This window comes from Bos taurus, chromosome 10, assembly GCF_002263795.3.
Source record: "Bos taurus isolate L1 Dominette 01449 registration number 42190680 breed Hereford chromosome 10, ARS-UCD2.0, whole genome shotgun sequence".
In the NCBI taxonomy this organism is placed as follows: Eukaryota; Metazoa; Chordata; class Mammalia; order Artiodactyla; family Bovidae; genus Bos; species Bos taurus.
In genome coordinates this window covers 26,738,834-26,764,093 of record NC_037337.1, presented here as the reverse complement: position 1 = coordinate 26,764,093, position 25,260 = coordinate 26,738,834, and the positions used below count along the sequence as shown (strand labels likewise).

Genomic DNA, 25,260 nt, shown 5'->3' with positions numbered 1-25,260 from the left:
AAGTATAGCTTCTCTACATATCCTGCAGCTAGCTGCAGGTTACACAGGATTCTGTTCTTTCACAGAATAGCCTCCTCTGCAATGAGGGAGTGCTGGGAGCCAGCACGGGAGTCCCCAGCCATGACAAGGCCATGTGAGAGAGTTCTGGTGGGCAAGGCGAGCCAGAACTCAAGGGGTGCCCCCTGGGCCTGCCTGAGCATCTACCCCAAAACCAGAGTCTGTTTTACTATTTCACGACTTTCACCAACTCCTCTGACATTAACGGGGGGCTATCCCCATACCTTTCTCTCTAAGAAAATCAACTTAAAACTCTAGTTAATAAGTCTCCTGGGCATAATAGGAGTGTTTCCATTCAAACCCCTCTGATGACTTTCTAGCTTGCCTGACAGGTTTGTTCAGATTCACAGCCTCCCAACCACAAGAGGCACAGGAAGCTTAGGATATTCTAACAATGCAGAGCTTCTCAGAGAGTTAAAGTTGTTAAATAGAACTAGTAGAGGATTTCTTTGTTGAGCTAATGCTTGCTGCCAAGTTTCCATATGCCTTACCTACTGTGTCCCTGGGAGTGTATTGATTAATATAGTTGGTGTATAGAAATGGAAGTAGTAGCTTTAATGTTTGTAACCTTAGACCCTTGAGTTAATTCTTTTCTTGTTATAGCCCACCACTTTTGCCCTATAGGTATGCAACTTTATCTAATGCTTTTGGAGGGTGACGCCTGACTTGAGAATAATCACCTTTAGAGAAAAATAAGTTTTCTGAGGAAAAGGGTCATAAAATGTTAACAGGCTTCCTAGCCAGAAGATGATGTAAATCACCTAAAACTTTTGCATATGATAAGTTTGCAGGAAGAAAGCCTAGCTTCGATAAGGATCAAGGACTGCTGGACCTTGCATGACTCTACCCCTTCCCTCATTATTCTCTATGCACAACTTAAGGTATTGCAGGCCTTGTTCACTCGGTCTCCCCGTGTCATTCTTTCTTGTTTCCTTTTCCTCCTTTTCTCTTCTGTTCTTCCTTTACACCAAAATAATTGGAGCGCGGGGGTCCTCTGCGACCACTTACTTGCCTGGGCTTCTAAGACCCACTCGAGAAGGTGCCTAAGGTGGGGCACCTGGCCTCCGTGGTCAGAGCTAACCTGGTGTCACAAGTTATATTGATTTTCTGCGTAAACCAGTTATTGCTGCTGCTGCTAAGTCGCTTCAGTCGTGTCTGACTCTGTGCAACCCCATAGAAGGCAGCCCACGAGGCTCCCGTCCCTGGGATTCTCCAGGCTAGAACACTGGAGTGGGTTGCCATTTCCTTCTCCAATGCATGAAAGTGGAAAGTGAAAGTGAAGTCGCTCAGTCGTGTCTGACTCTTATCGACCCCATGGACTGCAGCCCACCAGGCTCCTCTGCCCATGGGATTTTCCAGGCAAGAGTACTGGAGTGGGTTGCCAGTGCCTTCTCCAGTTATTATTGAGCATCTAATAAATCTCTGCTTTGCTATTCTAATCACCAACGCAGTCCTGAGGGAATCCCTGGATCCAACCGGGGCTGGACCCTGGTAAGTGGCACCCTAACAGGGACTCCCAGTCAGGTAAGCCCCTAATTCTACAGTTCTTGGACGGCTAGGACCCCACTCAGGGTGTCACGGACCCCCTACATAAGATAGATAGGGTAAAAAAGGGTGAAAAGTAGTGAAATCTTTTCCAAGAAAAAAATTTTTTAAATAATAAATTTTCTGACATGGGTAATACTAAAACTAAAAAACGGCAACTTTTTATAAAAGTAATCTTAAAACTGTTAAAAAAAAAAAGGTTAAAAAAAGTAATATTCAATCCTTTTTTACATTTGTACAAGAACAATGCCCCTGGTTTCCACAAGAGGGCACTGTTAACCTAGATATCTGGGAAAAAATAGAAAAACAACTAAGATTATTATGCTTAACACGGCCCAGAAAAAATTCCTACTAACACCTTTTCTCTGTAAAATATGATTAGAGATGCTTTAGATCCTGCCGTTAAATCTGAAAAGAGATTTGCTTAAAAAAGAAAAAAAAGAAAAAATACCAGCTAAAAAAAAAAGTGAGCCTGAAAAGTTACCTGTAAAAAAAGACAACAAAAATAAAATGGTACCTGATTAAAAAAATAAAAATAAAGAGCCCATACATACCTGTCAAGAGCTAAGGGCTATATTAGCTGCTATAAAAACCAGTAGTTATAAAGATAAAAAAAAAAGATCAGCTTTCCCCTCAAGACAAAACAGACGAGGCAGCAGCTCAGTATCATTCTGATGAAGATCAGCCTCTCCTAACAGAAAACACCCCTAAAAAAGTAAGAGATATATCTCCAGTCAGGCCATCTGCCCCTAAGAGCTTCGGAGATAATTTCCCAAATAGACCATCTATAAGACCTAAATATCAAGCAGTCAAGAGATTTCCAGAACAGGAGAGGACAAATATGGGGTGCTCTCCCATTCCGCCCCCCCTTATGGGGATAAAAAACCCCTATCAATGGTCCCTCAAAAGAGGGTCATCTCAAGCCCTGATGATGAAATTGATCCCCACATTAAAGCCCGTTTTCCTATAATATATGATGAAAATAGTACGAGACGTCCCCCTGCTGGGAGCCCATTCCAATAAAATTGATAAAAAAAAACTTAAGCTTGTGCCTTATATGGGCCTGCTGCTGCTACTGCTAAGTCACTTCAGTTGTGTCCAACTCTGTATGACCCCATAGACGTCAGCCCACCAGGCTCCCCTGTCCCTGGGATTCTCCAGGCAAGAACACGAGTGGGTTGCCATTTCCTTCTCCAATGCATGAAAAAGTGTAGTCGCTCAGTGGTGTCCGACTCAGCGACCCCATGGACTGCAGCCCACCAGGCTCCTCCATCCATGGGATTTTCCAGGCAAGAGTACTGGAGTGGGGTGGCATTGCCTACAGCCCCTTATACTATAACACTGTTAGAGACTATAGGGGCCAGATAGATGATACCTCATGATTGGAAATCAGTTGCTAAAGCTTGTCTATCTGGAGAACAATATGTGCTCTGGAGGGCTAAATGTTCTGATGCTGCCCAACAACAGGCTGATGTCAACCGCAGTCGTGGCCTGAGACGTATTACCAAAACTACGCTACCAAAAATTGATGACTATAAAACAGTAGGAGATCAACTAAATCTAGACAAAAGGACTCTAGATCAAGTGACAGGTTGCGCCATTAAGGCCTGGCGATCATTGTCTCAAGAAAAAAAATCAACATCTTCCTTTTCAAACATTAAACAAAAACCAGAGGAACCCTATGAAGATTTTATGGCATGGCTTATAGAGGGAGTTAACAGAGTAATTTCTAACGAAGAGGCAGCTGATATACTGATAAGACAATTAGCCTTTGAAAATGCTATCTCTACTTGCCAGGCTGTCCTACGTTCTATAAAAAAGAATGGACACATATCAGATTTCATCAGACAATGTGCAGACATAGGGCCAGCAATGATGCAGGTTTATAGCAGCGGCCATAAAAGGAGATTCTTATCAGCAAACAGTTCAAACTTTTCTTGTAGGCAGGAATTCCAACAATCAAGGCCGAAATGCTGGCTCGTCCAGAGCCTGCTTTTCTTGTGGCCAGGAGGGGCACTTTACGCGCGCCTGCCCCCAAAGAACAGCTAACTCTTCTCAGCCAAATCCTGCCTCCACGGCTATGACTCCCAATCTCCCTAAATCACTTTGTTCTCGTTGCCAGAAGGGATATCACTGGGCTAAAGACTGCAGATCGAGATTCCATAAAAACGGAACCTCGCTGAGTGCTGACCAACAGTCAGGAAATGGGTTGAGGGGCAGCCCCAGGCCCCAACAACGAATGGGGCAACAATTACAACAACAATGAACCCATTCATACCCTTCGTCCCATCACAGAGCTCATCAGAGCAACTCCAGGCAGCGAGGGACTGGACCTCAGTTCCACCACCTCAACAATACTAACACTAGATAGTCCCACTATAAAAATCCCTACAGGGATTAAAGGCCCATTACCAACAGGCTTGGTGGGAATTATATTAGGCAGAAGCTCTTTAGCTATGCAAGGACTTACTATTATTCCTGGAGTAATTGATTCAGACTATACAGGAGAAATTCAAATAATGATTTCTCCCCCAACTAAAACTATACAAATTCATAAAGGACAAAGAATAGCTCAGCTTTTGCTTCTGCCCTATCATACTGCCATAGGGCATACTGCTACTCAAAGTGAGAGACTAGGAAGAGGGTTTCCGTCTAGTGATATGGTCTTTTGGGTAACAGAGATTACTCAAAAACACCCTATGAAAACTATCTTGGTTTCTGGCAAGTCTATTGTAGGACTGTTAGATACAGGGGCAGGTGTTTCCTGCATTGCTGGGAAAGATTGGCCTAGTTCCTGGCCAACACATACAACTGAAAATGACTTGGTGGGAATAGGGAGAGCCCAGGCAGTAGCTAAAAGTGCAAAAATATTGGATTGGCGGTTTGAGAATACCTGTGGAACCTTCCAGCCCTATGTAGTTCCTTCACTCCCCTTTACACTATGGGGAAGGGACGTGCTGTCTCAAATGGGAGTGCTGCTTTTCAGTCCTGACGAGAAAGTGACCTCTCAAATGCTCCATATGGGCTATGATCCATCAAAAGGATTAGGTAAACAACAGGAAGGAATAATTGAGCCAATTCATCCAACCCCTCGACAGCTACGCACTGGATTGGGGTATCCAAATGGATTGGGGGTATCCAAATTTATAATGGAGACCATTGTTTTTTCTGCCGACCCCATTACATGGAAATCTCAGGACCCAGTGTGGGTAGAACAATGGCCTCTGCCTCAGGAAAAATTACTGGCAGCTAAAATGTTAATCTCTGAACAACTACAATTGGGACATATTGAGCCCTCCAATAGCCCCTGGAACACTCCTATTTTTGTCATTAAGAAAAAATCTGGCAAGTGGAGACTTATACAAGATTTAAGAGCTATTAATGCCACTATGGAAGATATGGGGGCCTTGCAACCTGGGCTTCCTTTCCCAGTAGCCGTTCCAGAAGGACATAGTATTATTGTAATTGATTTACAAGACTGTTTTTTCACCATTACCCTAAATGCTGAAGATAAAAAGCGATTTGCCTTTAGTTTGCCATCAGAGAATTTTAAACAGCCTCATTTAAGGTTTCAATAGAAAGTGTTACCCCAGGGAAGGAAAAATAGCCCTACTTTATGTCAAAAATTTGTTAATACGGCTATAGAAGATATTAGAACTAAATATGAGCAAGTGTATATGATTCATTATATGGATGATATTTTAATAGCTCATCCAGACAGAGCTCATTTGCAAACTGTTCTCCAAGATTTGACTCAGGCACTCTCAGCTAAAGGTTTAAAAATTACCCCAGAGAAAATTCAAACCAATCCACCTATAACTTACTTAGGAAGGGTTATAAATTCTGAAACAGTGACTCATGGTCCCTTACAACTAAGAAAATATCACCATTTTAATTTTAAATGATTACCAAAAACTTTTGGGTGATATTAACTGGATAAGGCCTTACCTGAAATTAACTACTGCTGAGTTAAAACCTCTTTTTAACATTCTACAAGGGGATCCTAATCCAACTTCAAAAAGACAGTTAACTGTTGAAGCTCGGGAAGCTTTAAACAAAGTAGAAAAAGCTTTATCTGATAGCTATGTAAAAAGAATTGAATTAACAGCCACCTGGCAATTCCTCTGCCTGGCTACTCCAACAGCACCCACGGGAGCCTTATGGCAAAACGGCCCCCTAGAGTGGATCCATCTTCCCACTCAAGCTAAAAAGGTAGTGGCTTCTTATCCTGACTTAGTAGCTGCTTTGATATTAAAAGGGAGGAAACAGAGTATTGAGTTATTCGGTAAAGAGCCATCGGAAATTGTAATTCCATATAATAAAGAACAGCTTGATGCTCTTTTAATGTTTGATGAAAATTTGCAGATTGCTAGGGGAAATTATGTTGGTCAAATTTTACATCATTTTCCTTCGCATGTTTTGCTAAACTTTATGTTTAAACATCCAGTTATCTTCCCTGTTAGATGTAAATACTCCCCCATCTCAAACCCTGAAATGGTTTTTACTGACAGGTCAGCTAACGCAGAGCTTCTATAGTTGTAAGAGATCAGCATAAGGTTTTACAAACACAGGAAACTTCAGCCCAGAGAGCTGAATTCACAGCTGTTATAAAGGCTTTTATTAAGTTTGCAAAGGAGGAATTTAACCTTTACTCTGACTCTCAGGTATGTGGTCAGGCTGTTTCCACACATTGAGACTGCGGTTCTGCCCGAGAACAAAACTGTGATTCTGCCCGAGAACAAACGTGCAATATTTCACTTGTTAACTAAACTGCAGCAGCAAATTTGGAAACGAAACCAAGCATATTTTATTGGCCACATTCAGGCTCATTCTGGATTGCCTGGACCTTTAAATGCCTTAAATGATCTGGCATATTCACTAACTAAGGCCACAGTGGCTCCTGTTTTTGAAGAAGCCCAAGCTTCTCATTCACTCCACCATCAAAACGCTACTGCATTAAGATATCACATTCCTCGAGAAACTGCTCGGGAGATTGTTCATTCCTGTTCTCACTGTCCCACTGCTGTAGTTTACCTATGGGAGTTAACTCTCGCGGTCTCAGACCTAATGTACTTTGGCAGATGGATGTAACTCATGTCTTCTCCTTTGGAAAATTGTCCTTTGTTCATGTAACCGTAGATACTTTTTCTCATGTCATTATTGCAACTGCTCGCACTGGAGAGGCATATAAGGATATAGTACAACATCTCTTTACTTGTTTTTCATATTTGGGTTTGCCAAAAGCTTTAAAAACTGATAATGCCCCTGCTTATATTTCTAAGTCTTTCCAAGACTTAGAGTTTTGTATAAAGTTTCATATAAAACATAACACAGGCATCCCCTATAACCCACAGGGACAAGCTATAGTAGAAAGAGCACATCAAGTTGTGCTCAAGAACATTAAGTATAGTTCCCCCCACCAGATCCTGCATCATGCTCTATTTGTAATAAATAACCTGAATGTTGATTCATCCGGAGCCACTGCAATGCTTCACCATTGGTGCCCAGAACAACAAAACAAAAAGCCATTGCTGAAGTGGAAGGACCTCCTCACTGGGCAATGGAAGGGCCCCGATCCATTATTAACTAGCGGCCGAGGATATGCTTGTGTTTTTCCACAGGATGCAGATTCTCCGATTTGGATCCAAGACAGACTGATTCATCATGTCACAGCCCCCCAGACACCTGGTCCCCCCACTGCCTCGACCACAAAAAACAAAGGGGCCTCCACTCCCTCCACCAATACGGGAAGTCCAGCTGACCTCGAGACAAATGACACCAGAGATCCTGGATGAACAGGAAGAGGAACCACCCACCAGACAGATGTCACAACTCTGTATAAAAGATATTGTCCCCCCTAATTCTTTACCCCACAGGAGACCACCAGGATGCCCAGCTCGTGCAACTCAACAAGCCTCCATACCCACCTGGGGACAGATTAAGACGCTCTGTCACCAGGCACAGAGGATAGCTTCTCCGCAGGGCTCTTCAACCTCCCCTGAGAGAGTGTTTATTGCTATGCTTGCCTTGCTATCTTGCCAGGTAAGCGCCTCCTCTCCTGCTCCAGAAAATTATTGGGCATATTTCCCAAATCCTCCCACCTTCCAAGTAGTTACTTGGAACAGTGACCCTATACGGGTCCACACAAACCAGCCTCGTCTTTTGGGAGGATCATATGCTTCCTATACAAAGGATCAATACCCTATTAATTTCAATTATACCTTTAGGGGATTAACAGACAAACTTCCTGTTTAACTTCCCCTTTGGTCATACAGGAAGCTTTATTACTCCTACCAAAGAAGGATGTTTTGGAGCCTCTGAAAAAGCAATTCTGACAGATTCCCCAAACTTAAAATATCGGTCAGTTTGGATATTACAGGCTGGTATGCCCGGGGTCCTTTACCCATATAAATCCCTGCTTTTCAAATCTCCACCAGAATATCCAAATTGTAATAATGTTGCCCCTTCAGATGTCATGTGGAACACCATAGATGGTCACTTAGGCTATCTGATTTGGAAATCTTGTACTTATAATTTGAGAATTGATTACAGAATACCGGGAGAAGGAAATTATACAATTCAGGACTGGAGCAACCCAAATCCAGGTCAGAACCCAATGTCCAATGATGAATTTACCAGAAAATTTGACAGTTGGAAAGAATACTCAGTTCCTTGGCCACTAGCCGCCACTAGATGGCATCATAATCAATTTGTTCCTCCAATGTTGTCCTATACAGCTAAGGGCAGAACCTATTGGCAACCAGAAATTTGGAGAGCCCTTGCCGCTACTGCCCCTATTACTTTAACCCAGGCAGAAAATAATTCTATTTACTCTATTTTAGCTTGTCTACACTCTCCTTATGTTTTTCTCTTCACTAATGACTCCAAAAGACTTAATATACAAATGAATCATTCAGGTGGACCTCATATAGTGTCTTGTGAACAATGCATGCTCTCATCTTGTTTGATCCCCCAATATAATGTTTGCTCTTTTGTGGTGTTACAACATCCACCTTATCTTATGGTGCCTGTAACTGTAACCACACACTGATGTGATAATTATGGTCTTGCTGTATTACAACAACTTCAAGATTTAATGTGATCACGACGGTTTGTGGGCTTACTTTTCTTGGGAATAGCAGCTTTGATAACTGCAATTACTTTTCTTACTGTGGCAGCAATATCATTGACTCAACAAGTACATACGGCTCAATATGTTGATACTATGTCCAAAAATATTTCTTTAACATTGGCAACACAGGAAGCTATAGACAGGAAGCTAGAGATGAAGATAGACACCCTAGAAGAAGCAATAATACATATTGGAACTGAATTGCAGGCTTTAAAAGTGAGATTGGCACTGTCCTGTCATGCCGACTACCGATGGATTTGTGTAACACCCCTAAAAGTAAACGAGACAGATTATAACTGCGAAAAAATTAAAAACCATATTCAGGTGTCTGGAACAGCTCTGACGTTGGTTTAGATTTAGGGAGACTTCATAATCAAATAACGACCATGGAACACTCCTGATTAGATTTTACTGCAGCAGGAGTAGCAGATGACTTCTTCCATACATTCTCTAACTTTATTTCAGGAAAGAACATGCTTTCTACAATTTTTGCTATGCTGCTGTAGCTGCTCTAATTCTGCTTTTCATAATTATTCTTCCTTGTATTGTCAGAATTCTTTGACAGAGCACTCAGAAGCTCACGACTGAACTACATCTGGCTGTCTTAAGAAATAAAAAAGGAGGAGATGCCGGGAGCCAGCACAGGAGTCCCCACCCATGACAAGGCCATGTGAGAGAGTTCTGGTGGGCAAGGCGAGCCAGAACTCAAGGGGTGCCCCTCTGGGCCTGCCTGAGCCATCTACCCCAAAACCAGAGTCTGTTTTACTATTTCACGACTTTCACCAACTCCTCTGACATTAACGGGGGGCTATCCCCGTACCTTTCTCTGTAAGAAAATCAACTTAAAACTCTAGTTAATAAGTCTCCTGGGCATAATAGGAGTGTTTCCATTCAAACCCCTCTGATGACTTTCTAGCTTGCCTGACAGGTTTGTTCAGATTCACAGCCTCCCAACCACAAGAGGCACAGGAAGCTTAGGATATTCTAACAATGCAGAGCTTCTCCGAGAGTTAAAGTTGTTAAATAGAACTAGTAGAGGATTTCTTTGTTGAGCTAATGCTTGCTGCCAAGTTTCCATATGCCTTACCTACTGTGTCCCTGGGAGTGTATTGATTAATATAGTTGGTGTATAGAAATGGAAGTAGTAGCTTTAATGTTTGTAACCTTAGACCCTTGAGTTAATTCTTTTCTTGTTATAGCCCACCACTTTTGCCCTATAGGTATGCAACTTTATCTAATGCTTTTGGAGGGTGACGCCTGACTTGAGAATAATACCTTTAGAGAAAAATAAGTTTTCTGAGGAAAAGGGTCATAAAATGTTAACAGGCTTCCTAGCCAGAAGATGATGTAAATCACCTAAAACTTTTGCATATGATAAGTTTGCAGGAAGAAAGCCTAGCTTCGATAAGGATCAAGGACTGCTGACCTTGCATGACTCTACCCCTTCCCCCATTATTCTCTATGCACAACTTAAGGTATAAAAACTACTTTGGAAAATAAAGTGCGGGCCTTGTTTACTGAAACTCAGTCTCCCCGTGTCATTCTTTCTTGTTTCTTTTTCCTCCTTTTCTCTTCTATTCTTCCTTCATGCCAAAATAATTGGAGCGTGGGGGTCCTCTGCGACCACTTACTTGCCTGGGCTTCTAAGACCCACTTGAGAAGGTGCCTAAAGTGGGGCACCTTCCGCTATTCGAGAGGGCGCCTGCGGCCTCCGTGGTCAGAGCTAACCTGGTGTCACAGGTTATATTGATTTTCCACGTAAACCAGTTATTATTGAGCATCTAATAAATCTCTGCTTTGCTATTCTAATCGCCAACGCCGTCCTCCTGAGGGAATCCCTGGATCCAACCGGGGCTGGACCCCGGTAAGGGAGACAAATGGAGATTAAAGCTTTTCCTCATTTAACACAGTTTTTCTGCAAATTACAGTTTGTTGGGTAATAATATAGGAAGGGTAGAGGCAGCAAAGACTGAATTGTTTCCCATGCAAATCTTCTCACTTGCCTTTTTCCCGTTTACCATCTGCAGACCCAGTCTCCCACCACTTGGCATCCTAGATCTCAGCAGATGTCCAAAATTTGGGAAGTACCTCTGGGATTGTCACTAAGCCTAAATAGATCTCAGGGAGCAAGAGGGAGAAGTAGAATGATTTTGATGTACCCCCCATCTAAGAAGTACCAAAGTCAAATCCAAAGGCTTCTTAACTATTTGTAAACACATGCAACACAGATAAACACACACATATAACATACTTCTAGTAACAGTGAAGGTTATTTAAATGAAGATAGTAGCTTATAACTTTTTAGAGGCCAGATTACCAATATCTGTCAAAAATTTTAAATATACACACCCTTTGACCTAAATTACAGATATACATGTTTACATAGATGATATTACTGCAGAATTGTTATATACAAAAAGCCATAAAAAAGTAACTGGTTAAATGTATTCTCTCTTTAAGGAAACACAGGTGGAAATCTTGTGACCTTGGACTAGGCAATAGTTTCTGAAGATAGGACATGAACAGCACAATTAACCAAAGAAAATAATAGTCTTCACCAAAATTTGAAACTTTTTATCAAATAAATAACAAGTATCATTTCTAGGAATATATGTCTCTTCTATGATTTATATTATCACAGTTCCCTTGATTCTGACATACTATTTCCCCCAAAAGTTGAAGCTTTTGTTAATCAAAGGACAGTGTCAAGAAAGTGAAACAACAACCAAAAATAGGAGAAAATATTGGCAAATCATAATCTGATGAGGATCTAGTATCCAGAATATATAAAAAACTTGAAATTCAGCAATAAAAAGATAACTCAGTTAAAAATCAGAATTTGAAGAGCAATTTCTTCAAAGAAGAAACAACAAATGCCCAATAATAAACACTTGAAAAGATCTCAACATTATTAAACATTAAGGAAACAAAACCATGAGGTACCATTTGACAAACACTAGAAGGGCTACAATTAAAATGACCAACAATAACAAGTAGTGGTGAAGATGCGAACCAATTAGAGCCCTCACATGTTACTGGTGAGAATGTAAAATAGCACAGCTGCTTTGGAGAATAGTTTGCCAGTTCCTCAAATAGTTAAACATATAGTTACCATGTGATCTACCAGTTCCAATCCTGAGTATATAACTAAGAGAATTAAAAAGAAACGTTTATACAGAAACTTGCACATGACTGTTGATAGCAACATAGTAATAACCAAAAAGTGGAAATAACCAGAATGTCTATCCATTGAAGAGTAGATGAACACTGTATGGTTTATCTATACAATGGAATATTATTGTGTTATTTGTTGCATTTTACTATTATTATAAAATGGAATAAAGTATTGATATATGCTACAAAATGCGTGAACCTTGAAAACATGCTAAATGAAAGAAGCTACATAAAAGGCCACTGTATGATTCCATTTACATGAAATGTCTTGAATAGGCAAATCCATAAAGATAAGATGTAGAAGATCAATTACCAATAGCTGAAGGAAGGAGTGAAAGGGGAGTGATTGCTAATAGGTACAATGTTTCTTTTGGGGGGTGATGAAAATGTTCTGGATTTTAGTGGTGATAGTTGCAGTGTTGGAATATACTAGAAAACATTGAATTGCACACTTTAAAGGGGTTAAAATGAATTATTCCTCAAAAATGCTGTGCTGAATTTCTGTGATCTATATTTGTCTTTTATAAATAGTGGCCAGAAAAAATTGCACTGATATATATATACTATGGTGTTTGAGTAATAAAATACAGCAGGCCCCCCTAGATATTCATGAGTCCAGACTGATATGTGAATGAATCAACCAGCATATAAATAAGTAGGGAAGAAGGCATAAATATTCCTTTCAGAAGAATTTCAGTTAATACAGAAGGGGGAAATAGAAAATCACTAGAAAATCACAGTAATAATTGCTCATGGATGAATATTAAACAGTCAGTGAAACAGGATATTTGCATAGTCTAAAGAAAACTTACCTCAAAATGTATTGATTTTGTGGCAATTACCACAAATTCTCTGATACATCTCCCTCTTAGTGGTTTAGTCCCCTTCCCCTTGAGTGTGAGCTAGACTTAATGACTTGCTTCTAACTAACAGATGAAAATGGTACAGTAAGAAAAACCTGGCAAATATCACCTCAGCTTTAAAAATGATCAAGGTTAACATCACTAGTAATAAGTCATGTTGATATGATTGCTTTTGATATGATATAACAAGAAGGGCACATCATCTCTTGTATTCTTCCCTTAAATTCATAATTTTAATCTTTTCATGAGAAAACAGCAAAGCCAAACTGAGAGATTCTACAAAACACCTGACCAGAACTCTCCAAAAATGTCAAGATTATGGGAAGTCTGAGAAAGTGGCACAGTTGCAGGATTAGACTAAGGAGCCATGATGACTAAATGCAGTGTGGTATTCTGGATTGGACCCTGGAACGAAATAACAATATTAGTGGAAAAATGCAAATCCACATCCAAATTAGTAATATTATATCAACATTAATTTCTTGGTTATGTAAGATGTTAACAGAGGAAGCCGAATGAAGAAGGGTATGTGAGAAGATTCTCTGTAAATCTTAAATGATCTTTTTTTAAGGACTAAAAGCCATTCTACTGGAAAAAGCATCAACACAGGTTCTTTGGGGGATAACTGTGTATCTGGTTCCCAGTTCTCCTCCCAGGTACATGGTAGGATGATATTTCCCTCCCCTTTGACATTCGGTAGAGCCATGTGACTTGCTTTGCTCACATATATAAAATATGAGTGGAAGCGATGTTTCATTTCCAGGTAGATTTAGCACCGACAAGTGGTTTTTTCCTTTTTTAATAAAATGCTATCAGTTCCCCATATATATTATTTTTAACCGAAGAATGGAGTCCAGGTTTCATCTGACATTAAATATATACCAATAATCTTGCCTGAGAAATCCCATGGACAGAGGAGCCTGGCAGGCTACAATCCACAGGGTCAGACATGACTGAAGCAACTTAGCACACATGCAGGAGAAGAGACTGTTCCAATGTGCTACGATCCTACAATTCAGTGACTGTAATTGTGCAACTCATCACAATCCTGAAATTCTGTTCAGTGATAAGAACTCAGAAAATATTTAATGTGGGGACTTCCCTGGTGGTCCAGTGGTTAAGACTCTGACCTTTCACTGCAGGGAGTCCATGTTCAATCCCTGGTCAGGACACTAAGGTCCCACAAGGCCAAAATAAATAATAATAATTTTTTAATGTCCTCTTTAAAATAATTATTTTAAAAATATTCGGTGTAAAACCTAAGCTGATTTTCCTTTCACCTCCCTTGGGTGAGTCTGTTCTTATCTTCACTCACAGCAAGTTTTTATATACTTTGGCCTCACTGTGTATCTTTAAGAAAGAACACACCCTTCATGTGGACCTGGCCAACAAGCCTGAGTCTTAACTGAGCAAGTAGACTTTACTTTCTCTAGCCCCACACCTCCAGCTTCAGCTGGGGCACTTTGATAGGATTTTTATAACTTGGAAGATAGACATCTAGGGCTTCCTCCTGTCCTTGGCCCATGCTTTCAGGGGAACAAAAGGCAAATGAAACCATCGACTTTCTGGATGATGCTGTGTCATGGTTCTCTGTAGCATTTCTGGGTAGTATTACGAATCACAGGTTTCAAATTACCTTAACTTGGACTTCGAGCCACAAGGTGCAAGTGGAACAGTTGGTCCAGAAGGCTTATTTAGAGCCCTTGCATGAGGCCATGAGGCCATGAGGAATGACAGAAGCATGACCTATAATTAAGACATCAGCTCTTGGCATTCCTCGTGTCTTTATCCTCAGGTTGAGGAAGAATATGAGGCATTGATAAAAATAAAATAAAATTCTTCAGGTGATTTCAGGGCAAAGTAAGAACAAAACTGAGTACCCCTCAACTCCCTAAATCCTGAAAACTCTACATCAGAGTGCAGTGGTATTTCTCTGAAAGAACCCTACAAACCCAGGATAAAATCCTGTAACAGCACTAGCTTATCATATACAAGTCCTCAAATTCTTGGACACAGAAGACCCTAAACCCTTCCTTAACCCTTAGGAAGAAAGGGCCTCAGGTAACTTCCTCGCCCATAAAATAGATGATAAGAATATAAGGTTGGAGAACTTTTACTTAAGAGGGTCACAGTCCACAGCTAGTCCATGCGTTTGCACTGTTTCATCTTTCAATTCATTTTAATCTTTGTGCAATTTGAGAGATAACCCTTTTATGATCTCTTCTGAGAAGACAAATTACTATACTGACTAATGCTTGCAGGTCAAGCGGTTGCCACTGGTCCCTCAGTGTCTGTAAAAGCCAGAAGACTCACTCTGCTCTCGGTATCCTGGCTTCTCACCTTTCACCTGGGCTGTTGGCTCTGAGTAGATGGGCTATTTCTGTGAGAGGAACCTAGTGATGTCCTGGTTCAATCCTAGTTCTTTCCCAGTGCCCTAGACAGGAGACAACTCAGTCTTCCTTCTCTTCCTCTTCTTTGAACAAGTGAGAGGTCTTCAGATATCTGTTCAGACTAAGTGCTTGTCAACATCCTTTTCATACCTCCTCCTGGGAGGAGTCATCCCTTAGGGTTCTGGGGCCCGCAAATGACACAAGAATTCTAAAGCCTAATTTCAAAGATCTGCTTCACGTTCTTACAGTTCTAGTAAGGAATAATGTTAATTCAGAAAAGAAACATAAGAACATCCATATTCTTCCCTCTTGGTCCAAATCCACATGAGAACACAGACAGGACTACACTCTGAGATTTTCTGTCCCTTTATTTATATGATTGTATCAGGAGAGTAGCCACTGATGTCTTCAGGCTTTGCCTCTCTAGCACGAGCAGTCTCCTTGCCCTGAGTAGTGATCTTCATTCCCAGGAGAGAAAGTAGACATTGCCCTGGGTGTCTCCCACTGCAAGTTGCAGGGTAGAGTCAGGACCCAGCCAAGGTTCCAGGCAGCTCACTGCCCCTTCACACTGGAACAGGCCCAGCTACAATGGAACAAAAATGGGAGATGAGGGCTACAAGCCTAGGGCCTCCTTACTAATTTATTTGTCTCCCACACCAATGACTTTTATTTAGAAACAAGTTAGTTACACATTATTGCAAGAAGGAGAGAAGAAAACAATTTTGATCTTCTGTCTTTCCTTACCCCAAGTTTGCTCTCTGACATCCCTTTTGTCCTCCTTACACACACACAACACACACACACACTTACCAGCCGCATACTGGGTCTCTCCCACAGTTTAACATCTCTGTCCTTTGAAGCTGTTACCAGCAACTCAGGCAGCACATGGAGGGCTGTGACAGGGCCTGAGTGAATCTTAGAGAGGAAGAGGAAGAGGTGTGGTGAGTTCTAGAAGGACCCTCCTCAGTCAAGGGAGAAGAGAAGTTTGCTGGGTCAGACCTAGAGCCTCCTCCCCAATATCTTGTGACCTTTCCCTCAAATTCACCTTTCTACGTTGCTGTGTCTTTAGCTCTGTGACTGTTGACCAGCTGTAGGTGTCAGTACATATACATGACTCTGTCTCTGAACTTTGAGTTGAAGGCATTTCTGCTTTTTTCTGCCAGATATTATCCGTGATCCATTCTCCTTCATCGGTGCATCTGGCTAGGTTCCACAGCATCCCATCAGAGCTGGCACACAAAAATGAGGACTCTGCCATTTCAAGGGCAGAGTTTGAGCCAGGTCTTAGACTTTGAAGAATCTGCAATCCTCCCCGAGGCCATCTGTGGATTCCTTGAGCCCTCCCAACACCACTCACCAGATCCAGGTTTGGCCTGAGTTACTGATATGAGGGTATTACTGGGATTCTCTAAATTCAGATCAAATTCCAGGAACTCATCAAACTCTCCTAATTCCTTTTGCCCCTGTGAAAGGACAGAGCATTTTATCTAGCCTACTTGTATCACTTACTGCTTCCCAGACAAAGTAACTCTTTTCTGCTCTGGGCTGGTCAAGACATTTCAAAATTGTATCCATGATACAATAAAGTACACAAATCTTAAATGGACATCTTGATAAAATTTTACACATGTACCCATCCATGTAATTACTGCCCAAATCAAGCCATAGTACATTCCACCACCCTGGAAAGTTGCCTCCATGCCCCTTACCCTATCACCACCCCCAGAGTCAACAATATTCTGACTTCTGTCACTATAAATTAATTTTGCTTGTTCTTGAACTTCATTTAAGTGAAATTATATAATATCTACTCTTTTGTGTCTGGCTTCTTTCACCTGGTATAATGTCTATGAGATATGTCTGTATTGTTCCAGACTAATACCCATAGTGACAAGACAAGAGACATGAAGATAATGCAATTAAGTAAATGCCTAGGTTGATCACTTCTCAGCCTTTTGGCTAAGATGAAGTGTAGTATAGGGGCTTCCCAGGTGGCACAGTGGTAAAGAATCCACCTGCCAATGCAGGTTTGATCCCTGGGTCAGGAAGATCCTCTGGAGGAGGAAATAGCAACCAGCTCCAGTATTCTTGCCAGAAAAATTCCATGGACAGAGGAGCTTGGTGGGCTACAGCCCATGGAGTCTCAAAGAGTCAGATATGGCTGAGCTACTGAACACCCACTTAGGTTTATGGTTTCCCACGATTCTTTTAAACAATAGAATTCTCTTTTGTATCAGTGAAATCTTACAAGGAAACCCAATATAAAGCACTCTTCAGTAGAGTTCCAGTTGAAGGAAGAGAAGGGGATTTGGAACCAACTGCTTTTCACTTCCTTCCTCTTTTACTCAGTCATGACCTCAAGACTTTAAAATAGTAGTCCTGAACAAATGGTTGTTTTAACACACACCCAAACAGAACTTACTGAGAAAGGAAGAACTTGAAGTTTCATTGACTGCAGGACAAACACACCATAGTCCTGGTGGGTGGACAACATCATAGGGTCTTCCGAATAACTTTGCCTGGTTTACAAGAAAGGAAGAGGCTAAGCCCAGGAACACCCCTCTATGACCCCAGTGTTTGTTTTAGTTAGACCCAACCTCCCAGGGACGGGGGAGCTTGGTGGGCTGCTGTTCGTGGGGTCGCACAGAGTCGGACACGACTGAAGCGACTCAGCAGCAGCAGCAGCAGCAGCAGGGTAACCATTAACCCATTTTTCTTTTTTCTCCAGCCTAAGAGAAAACAGCACTTGGGGTCTTACCAGATTACAGAGGGCTCATCACCAGGCTTCATGTGCAACAGCTGCAAATCCGCTTTGGCCAAGATGAGGGAGTGAGCATCAGGGGCCAGGCCTACACTTGTCAGGAAACCTAAGTCCTCCTGAAGAACTCGGTTCAGGCGAAGACTGAAGTTCAAACAAGGCACATAAACAAGAAAGAGTCTACTTTAGTCCACGTCTCTCGGGCTCCTCAGTTCCCCATGAATTCCTCAGGAGTATAGTACAAAACAAACTGTATCCCCGTCCCCACAAATTGCCTTCTTTCTGACTCTCTCATATTAGTATTTATCATACTATCATCCCTCAAACTAGGAATCTCTAATATTTTTGTCCTTTCCTTCCCTCCTGACCTGCAACTGATTGATAAGCACTGCAGAGTCAACGTTCAACATATGCCTAAATCTTTCTCTCCATCTCATCCCTGTTGCCCAGATTAGGGCCCATGTTATGTGTTCCTGGGACTATAGCATCATCTGTAAACGTGGTTGCCCTACCTTTAGTATCTCCCTACTACTATCCATCCTCCACATGGCCACTAGAGTTCTCTTTCAAAATTCAGATAATTATTCTGCTCAAAATTCTTAGCACTGTGCCCTCTACAGCCTGGCCCCAGTGTATTATTTCAACGCAATACCCCACCACCACTCGCACCAAGAACCCAAAGACTTAGCTATACTCAGAATACACCATGCACTCTCACACCCTGTGCCTTTTATTAATGCTACCTCCTCTTCCTAAAACACCATTCCCTGCCCTTACTTTAAGCCCAGTCTCAAACAGCCACTGTTAACAGTAAATTTCTTAAACTCTGCAGCCCCAGGAATTTTATATAATTTATTATAGCAGTGATCACTCCACATATTGTTGGCAGTTTACTTATATTCATATTCCTCTACTGTGAGCTCCCTTAAATAAAAATTAATTTCAATCTGGTTCATGCTGCCTGGCCCAGAACTTAGCATACAGTAAAAGCTTGATAATTATTATTTTAATTGACATAATGAGGAGCAGAAAACAATTTCCCAGGGACCTTTTCCCTGCTTACTAACTAATATCCTGTTGACCGAGTTCAGAAAGAGAGGAGAGAGATTTAAGCAAAATCCCAGGTTTAACCATATCCATTAACTCAGCCGCCTCATTTCACCTGACATTTCTGGGTGTTGAACCCTTCTGGAGTTCCACTTGCCACTCGCTGACTTTTTCATTAGCACTGACAACAATCAAGGTGTGTGCTGAGTACCAGAGCAGAGCACTGATGCAGCCCGGAGCCTAGTGAACACAGTTCAGTTCAGTTCAGTCGCTCAGTCATGTCTGACTCCTTGCAACCCCATGAACCGCAGCACGCCAGGCCTCCCTGTCCATCACCAACTCCCGGAGTCCACCCAAACCCATGTCCATCGAGTCGGTGATGCCATCCAACCATCTCATCCTCTGTCATCCCTTCTCCTCCTGCCCTCAATTTTTCCCAGCATCAGGGTTTTTCCAATGAGTTAGCTCTTCGCTTCAGGTGGCCAAAGTATTAGAGTTTCAGCTTCAACATCAGTCATTCCAATGAACACCCTTCTGAGGAACCAGGATTAACCTGTCCACACCCACCACCCCCAGGCTTCTACACAACCTCTGACCCTAGCACATGCCACCAGATACACAACCAGGGCAGAATTCACATAAAACTGAAGTTTACTCCACTCACCTGTACTGTGACCACAGCCTTAGCTTCCTGCCACAAGGTCAGTTCCCCAGCTTGATTCCCGGACACTGCTGCAGAACCGTCTGGGGCCCAGGCCACAGCAGTGATGGCTGCAGGACTCCTAGGTCTATATGTGTCATCTGGAGAAGAAAGGAAGTGATTCATTAGCAGCTGGACCACTGCTGGGGTACAAGAGGAGAGAGCAGACTACCCTTGAATTTCTTGGTCCCACTTACACACACCACCCCCCTTTCACACCTTGCCTCTCTCCACACCTCACTCACCTGCCTCTTTGGGCACCTGCCAGAGCCGTAGGGAGCCATCCTCTGAGGTGGTCAGCAGGAGGCCTGAGGTCTCTGAAACAGCAGCTGCACTGACTGGGCCACTGTGACCCAGCAGAGTGTGTGTTTGAAACACCTGGAAGGAAAGGATGGAGATAGAAGAGTGAAGAGTTGACACAACAGGAGGCTGTCCCACTACCCCCTCCCACGGCCCCCAGCCCGGTCCTTTCAGGGAACTCACCAAGAGTGGATGCCACAACCGTGTGGCCCCATCCAATCCAACAGTGACCACCAGAAGCTCTGACCCCGGCTGACCGGCTGGTAAAATGCAGAGGCTGAGTCAGAAGAAGGGGAGGAGGGAAGAGACAGCGGGGACTGGAAAGTGGCTGATATCCCGGTACCTGCACGGGGCTCCAGAGCAGCCACACAGTGGCTGATGGGTCCTGAGTGAGCGGGGATGCTGGTCATCTCCACGCCCTGATGGTCCCACACTTTCAAGGTCCCATCTCGGCCCACGGATACCACGTGCTCCTCCTGCCCCAGGAAACAGGATCAGAGAAGAGTCACACTGAGCAGGACGTGGGAATTACGGTTCCCATCACAGAGGTGCGGACTGAGCATTAAGAGCCTAGAAGCTGTTGTCAAAGAAAGAGGACAACCCGGCAGTGGGGCCAGGGGGCTCAGGGATGCCATCCCGCCACAAGGCCATGACACTAGGGTACTGTGTCTTCATGCTCTCCCTCCCCTCACACCGAGCCTCAGCCTCGACACCTAACCCTGCTCTCATTCAGGCCCAAGCATCTCACTCTTGGTACTTCTTCTGACCTTAGGATTAGATACCCCATGCATCCAGCCTCCCAAAGTCCCCTTAACCTTCCCAGGGACCCTCCATGAGCTCTCTACCGCCTTCTCACCACGGCCACCACGGCGCTCACAGCATGCTGATGACCCAGGAAGTGACCAAGCTGCTGTCTCGACTCTGGGTCCCACAGGGCCACAGAACCATCGCTGGAGCAGGAGACCTGCAGAGCCAGAAGGTAGAGGAGTAGACTTAACCAGCATCCCTCCAGCATCTCTCTGTGCTTATAATGTAGGATGCAGGGCAGTAAGCCTTGTGATTAAGAGCAACGGTCGTCCTGCGTTCTAATCCTAGCTCCACCATTCATTACTTGGTGACCAGTTCATCTCTCTGGGCCTCAGATTTCTCGTCTATTCAACCAGGATAAGGACAGGGTACCTACTGATATGGGGCTGAAGCATCTATATACAGGACTTAATACACTGCCTGGTACATAGTGAGCACTGAATAAATAGTAGCTACTGTCCTTGTTATTAACATAATGTTAGTCAACAACTCTGTCTCACCCTGACAAAGGTGAGAAGTCTGCAATGCCCAGGACAGATCTATGCCTAGAAGGCAGGGGTAGAACAGACTATGACAAGTCTATTCAATTGTTATTTATTTTTGAGAACAGTGATTCTGTGTTGGGAAACTAGGCTTTACCAACCCTGAGTGCATAAATTGAGACTGGTTTTTCACTTAAGACCAAAGAAATCATAGCAATACAAGTGTCCTGCAGGAACAGGGCATCCTAAGCCCTTGGGGAGACAGCTCTGTGTTCCTGTTATGAGCATGGGGTTTCTTATCATAAAGTTTACTGACTCAGCTTCTTCATTTACATGACCGTGGAAATGGTCTTTAATCTATCTGAGCTCAATATCCTTGTCTATGAGACAGAAAGAATAGCAGTAACTTCTTTACAGGGTGTTGTAAAGACTATATGAGGCAACACATGCTAAGGACTCAGTCCAATGTCTGACACATACTAAGTGCTCAAAAAGTGCTCTATTATATTGGGTGTTAGAAAACTATATTAATACTGTATTATTATATATGAGTGTTGGGAATAGGATGAGGTAGAAAGTGTTGACTCCCTCTCCCAGGAACCCTGCTGAGCCCTACACCATCCCAACCCCTTCACTCACCAGGAGGCTGTCTTTGGTCCAGGCACAGCCAGTGACCCAGTCTCGGTGACAGGCAGAGAAGGAGCAAATCAAAACAGGGGCTTTGGGTGTTCTCACATCCCAGCAGAGCAGACTCTGGATACAGGTACCAAGAGAGGAAGTCGTCAGGATAGTAGGACAGAGGTAGGAATAGCAGGGCCATCTCAGGTAAGAAGTTTCAAGGAAAGAAGGAGTAACAAAGGAGGGTGGGTGGGCAGATCCAGTACAGGAGGTTTAGGAAAGCAAAAAGCCAGAGGAAGCAGTAGGAAGTGAGCTGCTAGGAAATCCAGGGGCTGTGGGCCCCCAAGGGGCTGGAGGTCCGTGGGGAGGAGGGCCCAGGGGTGCATCCTCCTGAGACTCACCCGATCCCTGCCCCCAGTGGCCAGCCTGCATCCATCAGTGCTGAAGCTGCAGCAGCTTACAGGGCCCTCGTGTCCCCGGAGCTCAGTGCTACGAGGAAAGTCTTCTGTCTTTTGTGGAAGCATCAGCAACTGCCTTGGCCACAGTCGCACTGTGAAGTCCTCTGCATTGAAAATGGGGAGAGAGGAAGATTTCTTGAAAAGAGAAAGTGAGACAGGCCTGGAAAGCCAAAGACAAAGGCAATCCTGGGGGCTGAGGGTGATGTCTGAAGGCACAGCTCCAAGGGAGGGACTCCGTGAGTCACACTGAGACCTGGGACACAGGTCTGTCCCATGCGAGGTCATAAGAAGGCATGCCAGGACACCCAGCTCCAGCCCTGCAGTTCTCTCTAACCGCACCTCCACACTCTGCTCTGCTAAAGTGCCCAGTGTCACTCTGACCAAGCCTCCTACCTAGAAAGTACTAAGGCCATCCTGCATTTTCACCTCGACATCTCCCTCTCTCCCAAGGGAAACCCTTCACACAGCAAAATCCCCAATGGGCAGAAGCTCACAGGGTTACAGGGTTTACAAAGGCATCTAAGAATCAGGGTCAGGGAACAAGAAGAAAACAGCCTAGACTGATTATGCAAGATAAATGCATTTAAAAACACTCTGAATACAGTCAAATATGGTTGAAATGGTATGTTTTACGTTATGTGATTTTTACCATATTAAAAATAAAGTTTAAAAAATAAATAAAAGCACTTTGAAAGTTGGAAAAATAAGTTATACAGGTGTATTTTCACACACATATACATATGAATTGAAGAAATGTGTTCATATATTTAAAAGCAACAGTGACTCACAACCCTGCCCACCGTACCTGAGGCAATGGCCAAGAGTTCCTGGGAGGTGGCCAGTCCCAACACAGGCTTCCGGTGTCTGGACAAGAGCCAGAGGGACTGAAGGGTGCCCCCCTGGAGCAGCCAGCCCTGCAGGGCCCCATCTTCTGCACCACTCACCAACACCTTAGGGCTGAGCCAGGTCAGAGCAGACACTGCCACATCGAGCGCTTGACCCTGAGCCCCCTGGGAAGCTGGAGAGTAAGAGACAAGAGAATAAGCCACTTGCACAGGGGGCCAGAGTTGGGCAGGAACAGAGGTGGGGGTCTCTTTCCAGGCTCAAAGACTCCAGCCCTCCTCCCTTCGGTACCTGAAGAAATTCTGCAGATCCGAATGCCATCTGCTCGGTACCCAACAGCCACCTGATCACCATCTGGGCTGAGAGCCACGGAGAGGGCAGGAGAGAGGTGGGGGGAACCAAGGCACCCACGGGGCCGACCCAGAGACCCGGACCACACCTGAACCTGCGGGCCAAGAAAGGGCCTTAAAGATAACCCACCCTCTTCTCTGCCCCTATTAAAGTCCTCCCTCCAGAAATTCTTCTGGAGAGCTTCTGTGCACACACCCACAGCCCTCTCCCTGTAGCTCTCCAGCCAAGCCCCTCTAGACTCCTCGACAAAGGTCCCACCCTCACACAAATATTTCCATGCCTTTGCCGCCCCCTCCTCATAGCCCACCACCAGCTCTCGGTAACCTGACCTTGCCGTCCTCTCCAGCCGTCAGTAACTGGCACCCAGATCGCAGGAAAAGGGCGGTAGCAACGAAGCCTTGGTGGGCAGGGAAGGCAGCCAGCCGTGCCCCCTCCTGCCAGGCCCACAGCTCTACCATCCTGTCCAGCCGGCCCACAGCCACAACCCGCCCGGGCACACCGAAGGCCAAGGTACGGACAGAGGCTCCCGGGGCCCCCAGTTCCTACACGAAGAGATAGAAACTGGAATGGCAGGGCCTGCTCTCAACCCAAACCCAGAGTGAGCCAGGATGCAAGTGTCTGCCATTCCCCACCTTCCACTCCACTCTCCCGTGCTTCCCGCTACAGGGACACCTAGCTCCTCTCACCTTGGTGACTCTGAGCCCATCCACGTGGAAAAAGCTGAAACTGCCAGCCCAGCCGCCGACAGCTATCACCTGTCCTTCTGGGTGGAAAGCAACGCAGTTCAGGGGCTTGGGACAGGTGTGCTGGGAGGCCAGCTGCCCTCGGACTACGTCCCACAGCTGGAGGAGAGAGAAGGGAAAGAGGACACGGGAAGCTGAATAGACCCCTGAGCTGCTGGGCCCAGAGCTCCAGGGGCCACCTCGTCCACTCCCCAGCCCTCAGCAGGCCAAGCAGTCAGAGCATCTGCCCCACTGAGAGAGCCACTTCATGGGGCTGACGCCACGTTTAGGGCCCTTTTCACCACCACAGGCCCCTGGCTGTTACCTTCAGGCCTCCACCCAGGCACACGGTGGCCAGCAGCCGGCGGTCTGGACTCAGGCAGCAGCCAGTGATCTGGTACTGGTGAGCTTGGATCTGGAGCACCCTACCCCAGGGAGATAAGGTCAGGGTCCCCTGGCCACTGCCTCCCTCCTCATTCCCTTCCCCCTAGGCTTCCAACAAACAGGGAGGGCCCTCACGCCAAGCACGGGGACCCCTTACCGACAACCGTGCTGCAGGTCCCAGAGCTCCAGGAGCCCATCAAAGGCAGTTAGAAAGAGGGCGTTGTCCGAGAGGAATGAACAAGAGGAAACCCCATCACCGCCACTCACCATCGACCTCTCATCCTGTGACAGCAAGTGGGTAAGACACTCAGGGCACTCCCTTGACCACCCCATGTCCGGCTCCCCCAAGCCCCAACTAGGAATGAGGCGATGGCTAGAAGGGCTAAAGCCCTGGGCTCTCTACAGTCCCTGCTGAGTCGCAAATTATGGCCCTCTGGCCCCACACAGGGACACCTGTGAAAAGTGCAAAGCTCTGGGCCCCACTCCAGACCCAGGCCAAGCTCGAACAGGTTTAAGTGGGACCTCATGATCCAAGTAAGGTCACATCGTCTCCCCCATTTCAAACCCCATAACTATCCCCAAGTCACAGAAGATTCTGATTGGTCTGAGTTGGGAATGACGTTATACAC

The 25,260-nt window shown here is 44.5% G+C and overlaps 1 protein-coding gene across 6 annotated transcripts in view; it reads right to left on the bottom strand.

Annotated features, from left to right (window-relative positions):
• Positions 1 to 15,511: 15,511 nt before the first annotated feature.
• TEP1 (telomerase associated protein 1) overlaps positions 15,512 to 25,260 on the bottom strand; it is a 40,514-nt gene continuing 30,765 nt past the window's right edge. For 4 of the 6 annotated variants that reach the window (XM_005211467.5, XM_059890259.1, XM_059890260.1 and 1 more), the window contains 20 exon segments: positions 24,789 to 24,913; positions 24,573 to 24,672; positions 24,212 to 24,367; positions 23,855 to 24,067; positions 23,466 to 23,619; positions 23,137 to 23,349; positions 22,275 to 22,435; positions 21,895 to 22,008; positions 20,823 to 20,930; positions 20,310 to 20,442; positions 20,150 to 20,226; positions 19,912 to 20,044; positions 19,631 to 19,767; positions 19,082 to 19,206; positions 17,920 to 18,063; positions 17,584 to 17,680; positions 16,519 to 16,624; positions 16,207 to 16,412; positions 15,972 to 16,076; positions 15,512 to 15,744 (listed from right to left, as the gene is read on the bottom strand). In XM_005211467.5, coding sequence (XP_005211524.2) covers positions 15,622 to 15,744; positions 15,972 to 16,076; positions 16,207 to 16,412; positions 16,519 to 16,624; positions 17,584 to 17,680; positions 17,920 to 18,063; positions 19,082 to 19,206; positions 19,631 to 19,767; positions 19,912 to 20,044; positions 20,150 to 20,226; positions 20,310 to 20,442; positions 20,823 to 20,930; positions 21,895 to 22,008; positions 22,275 to 22,435; positions 23,137 to 23,349; positions 23,466 to 23,619; positions 23,855 to 24,067; positions 24,212 to 24,367; positions 24,573 to 24,672; positions 24,789 to 24,913 — 2,730 coding nt within the window. In that variant the 3' untranslated portion in view covers positions 15,512 to 15,621. 6 annotated transcript variants of the gene reach the window in all.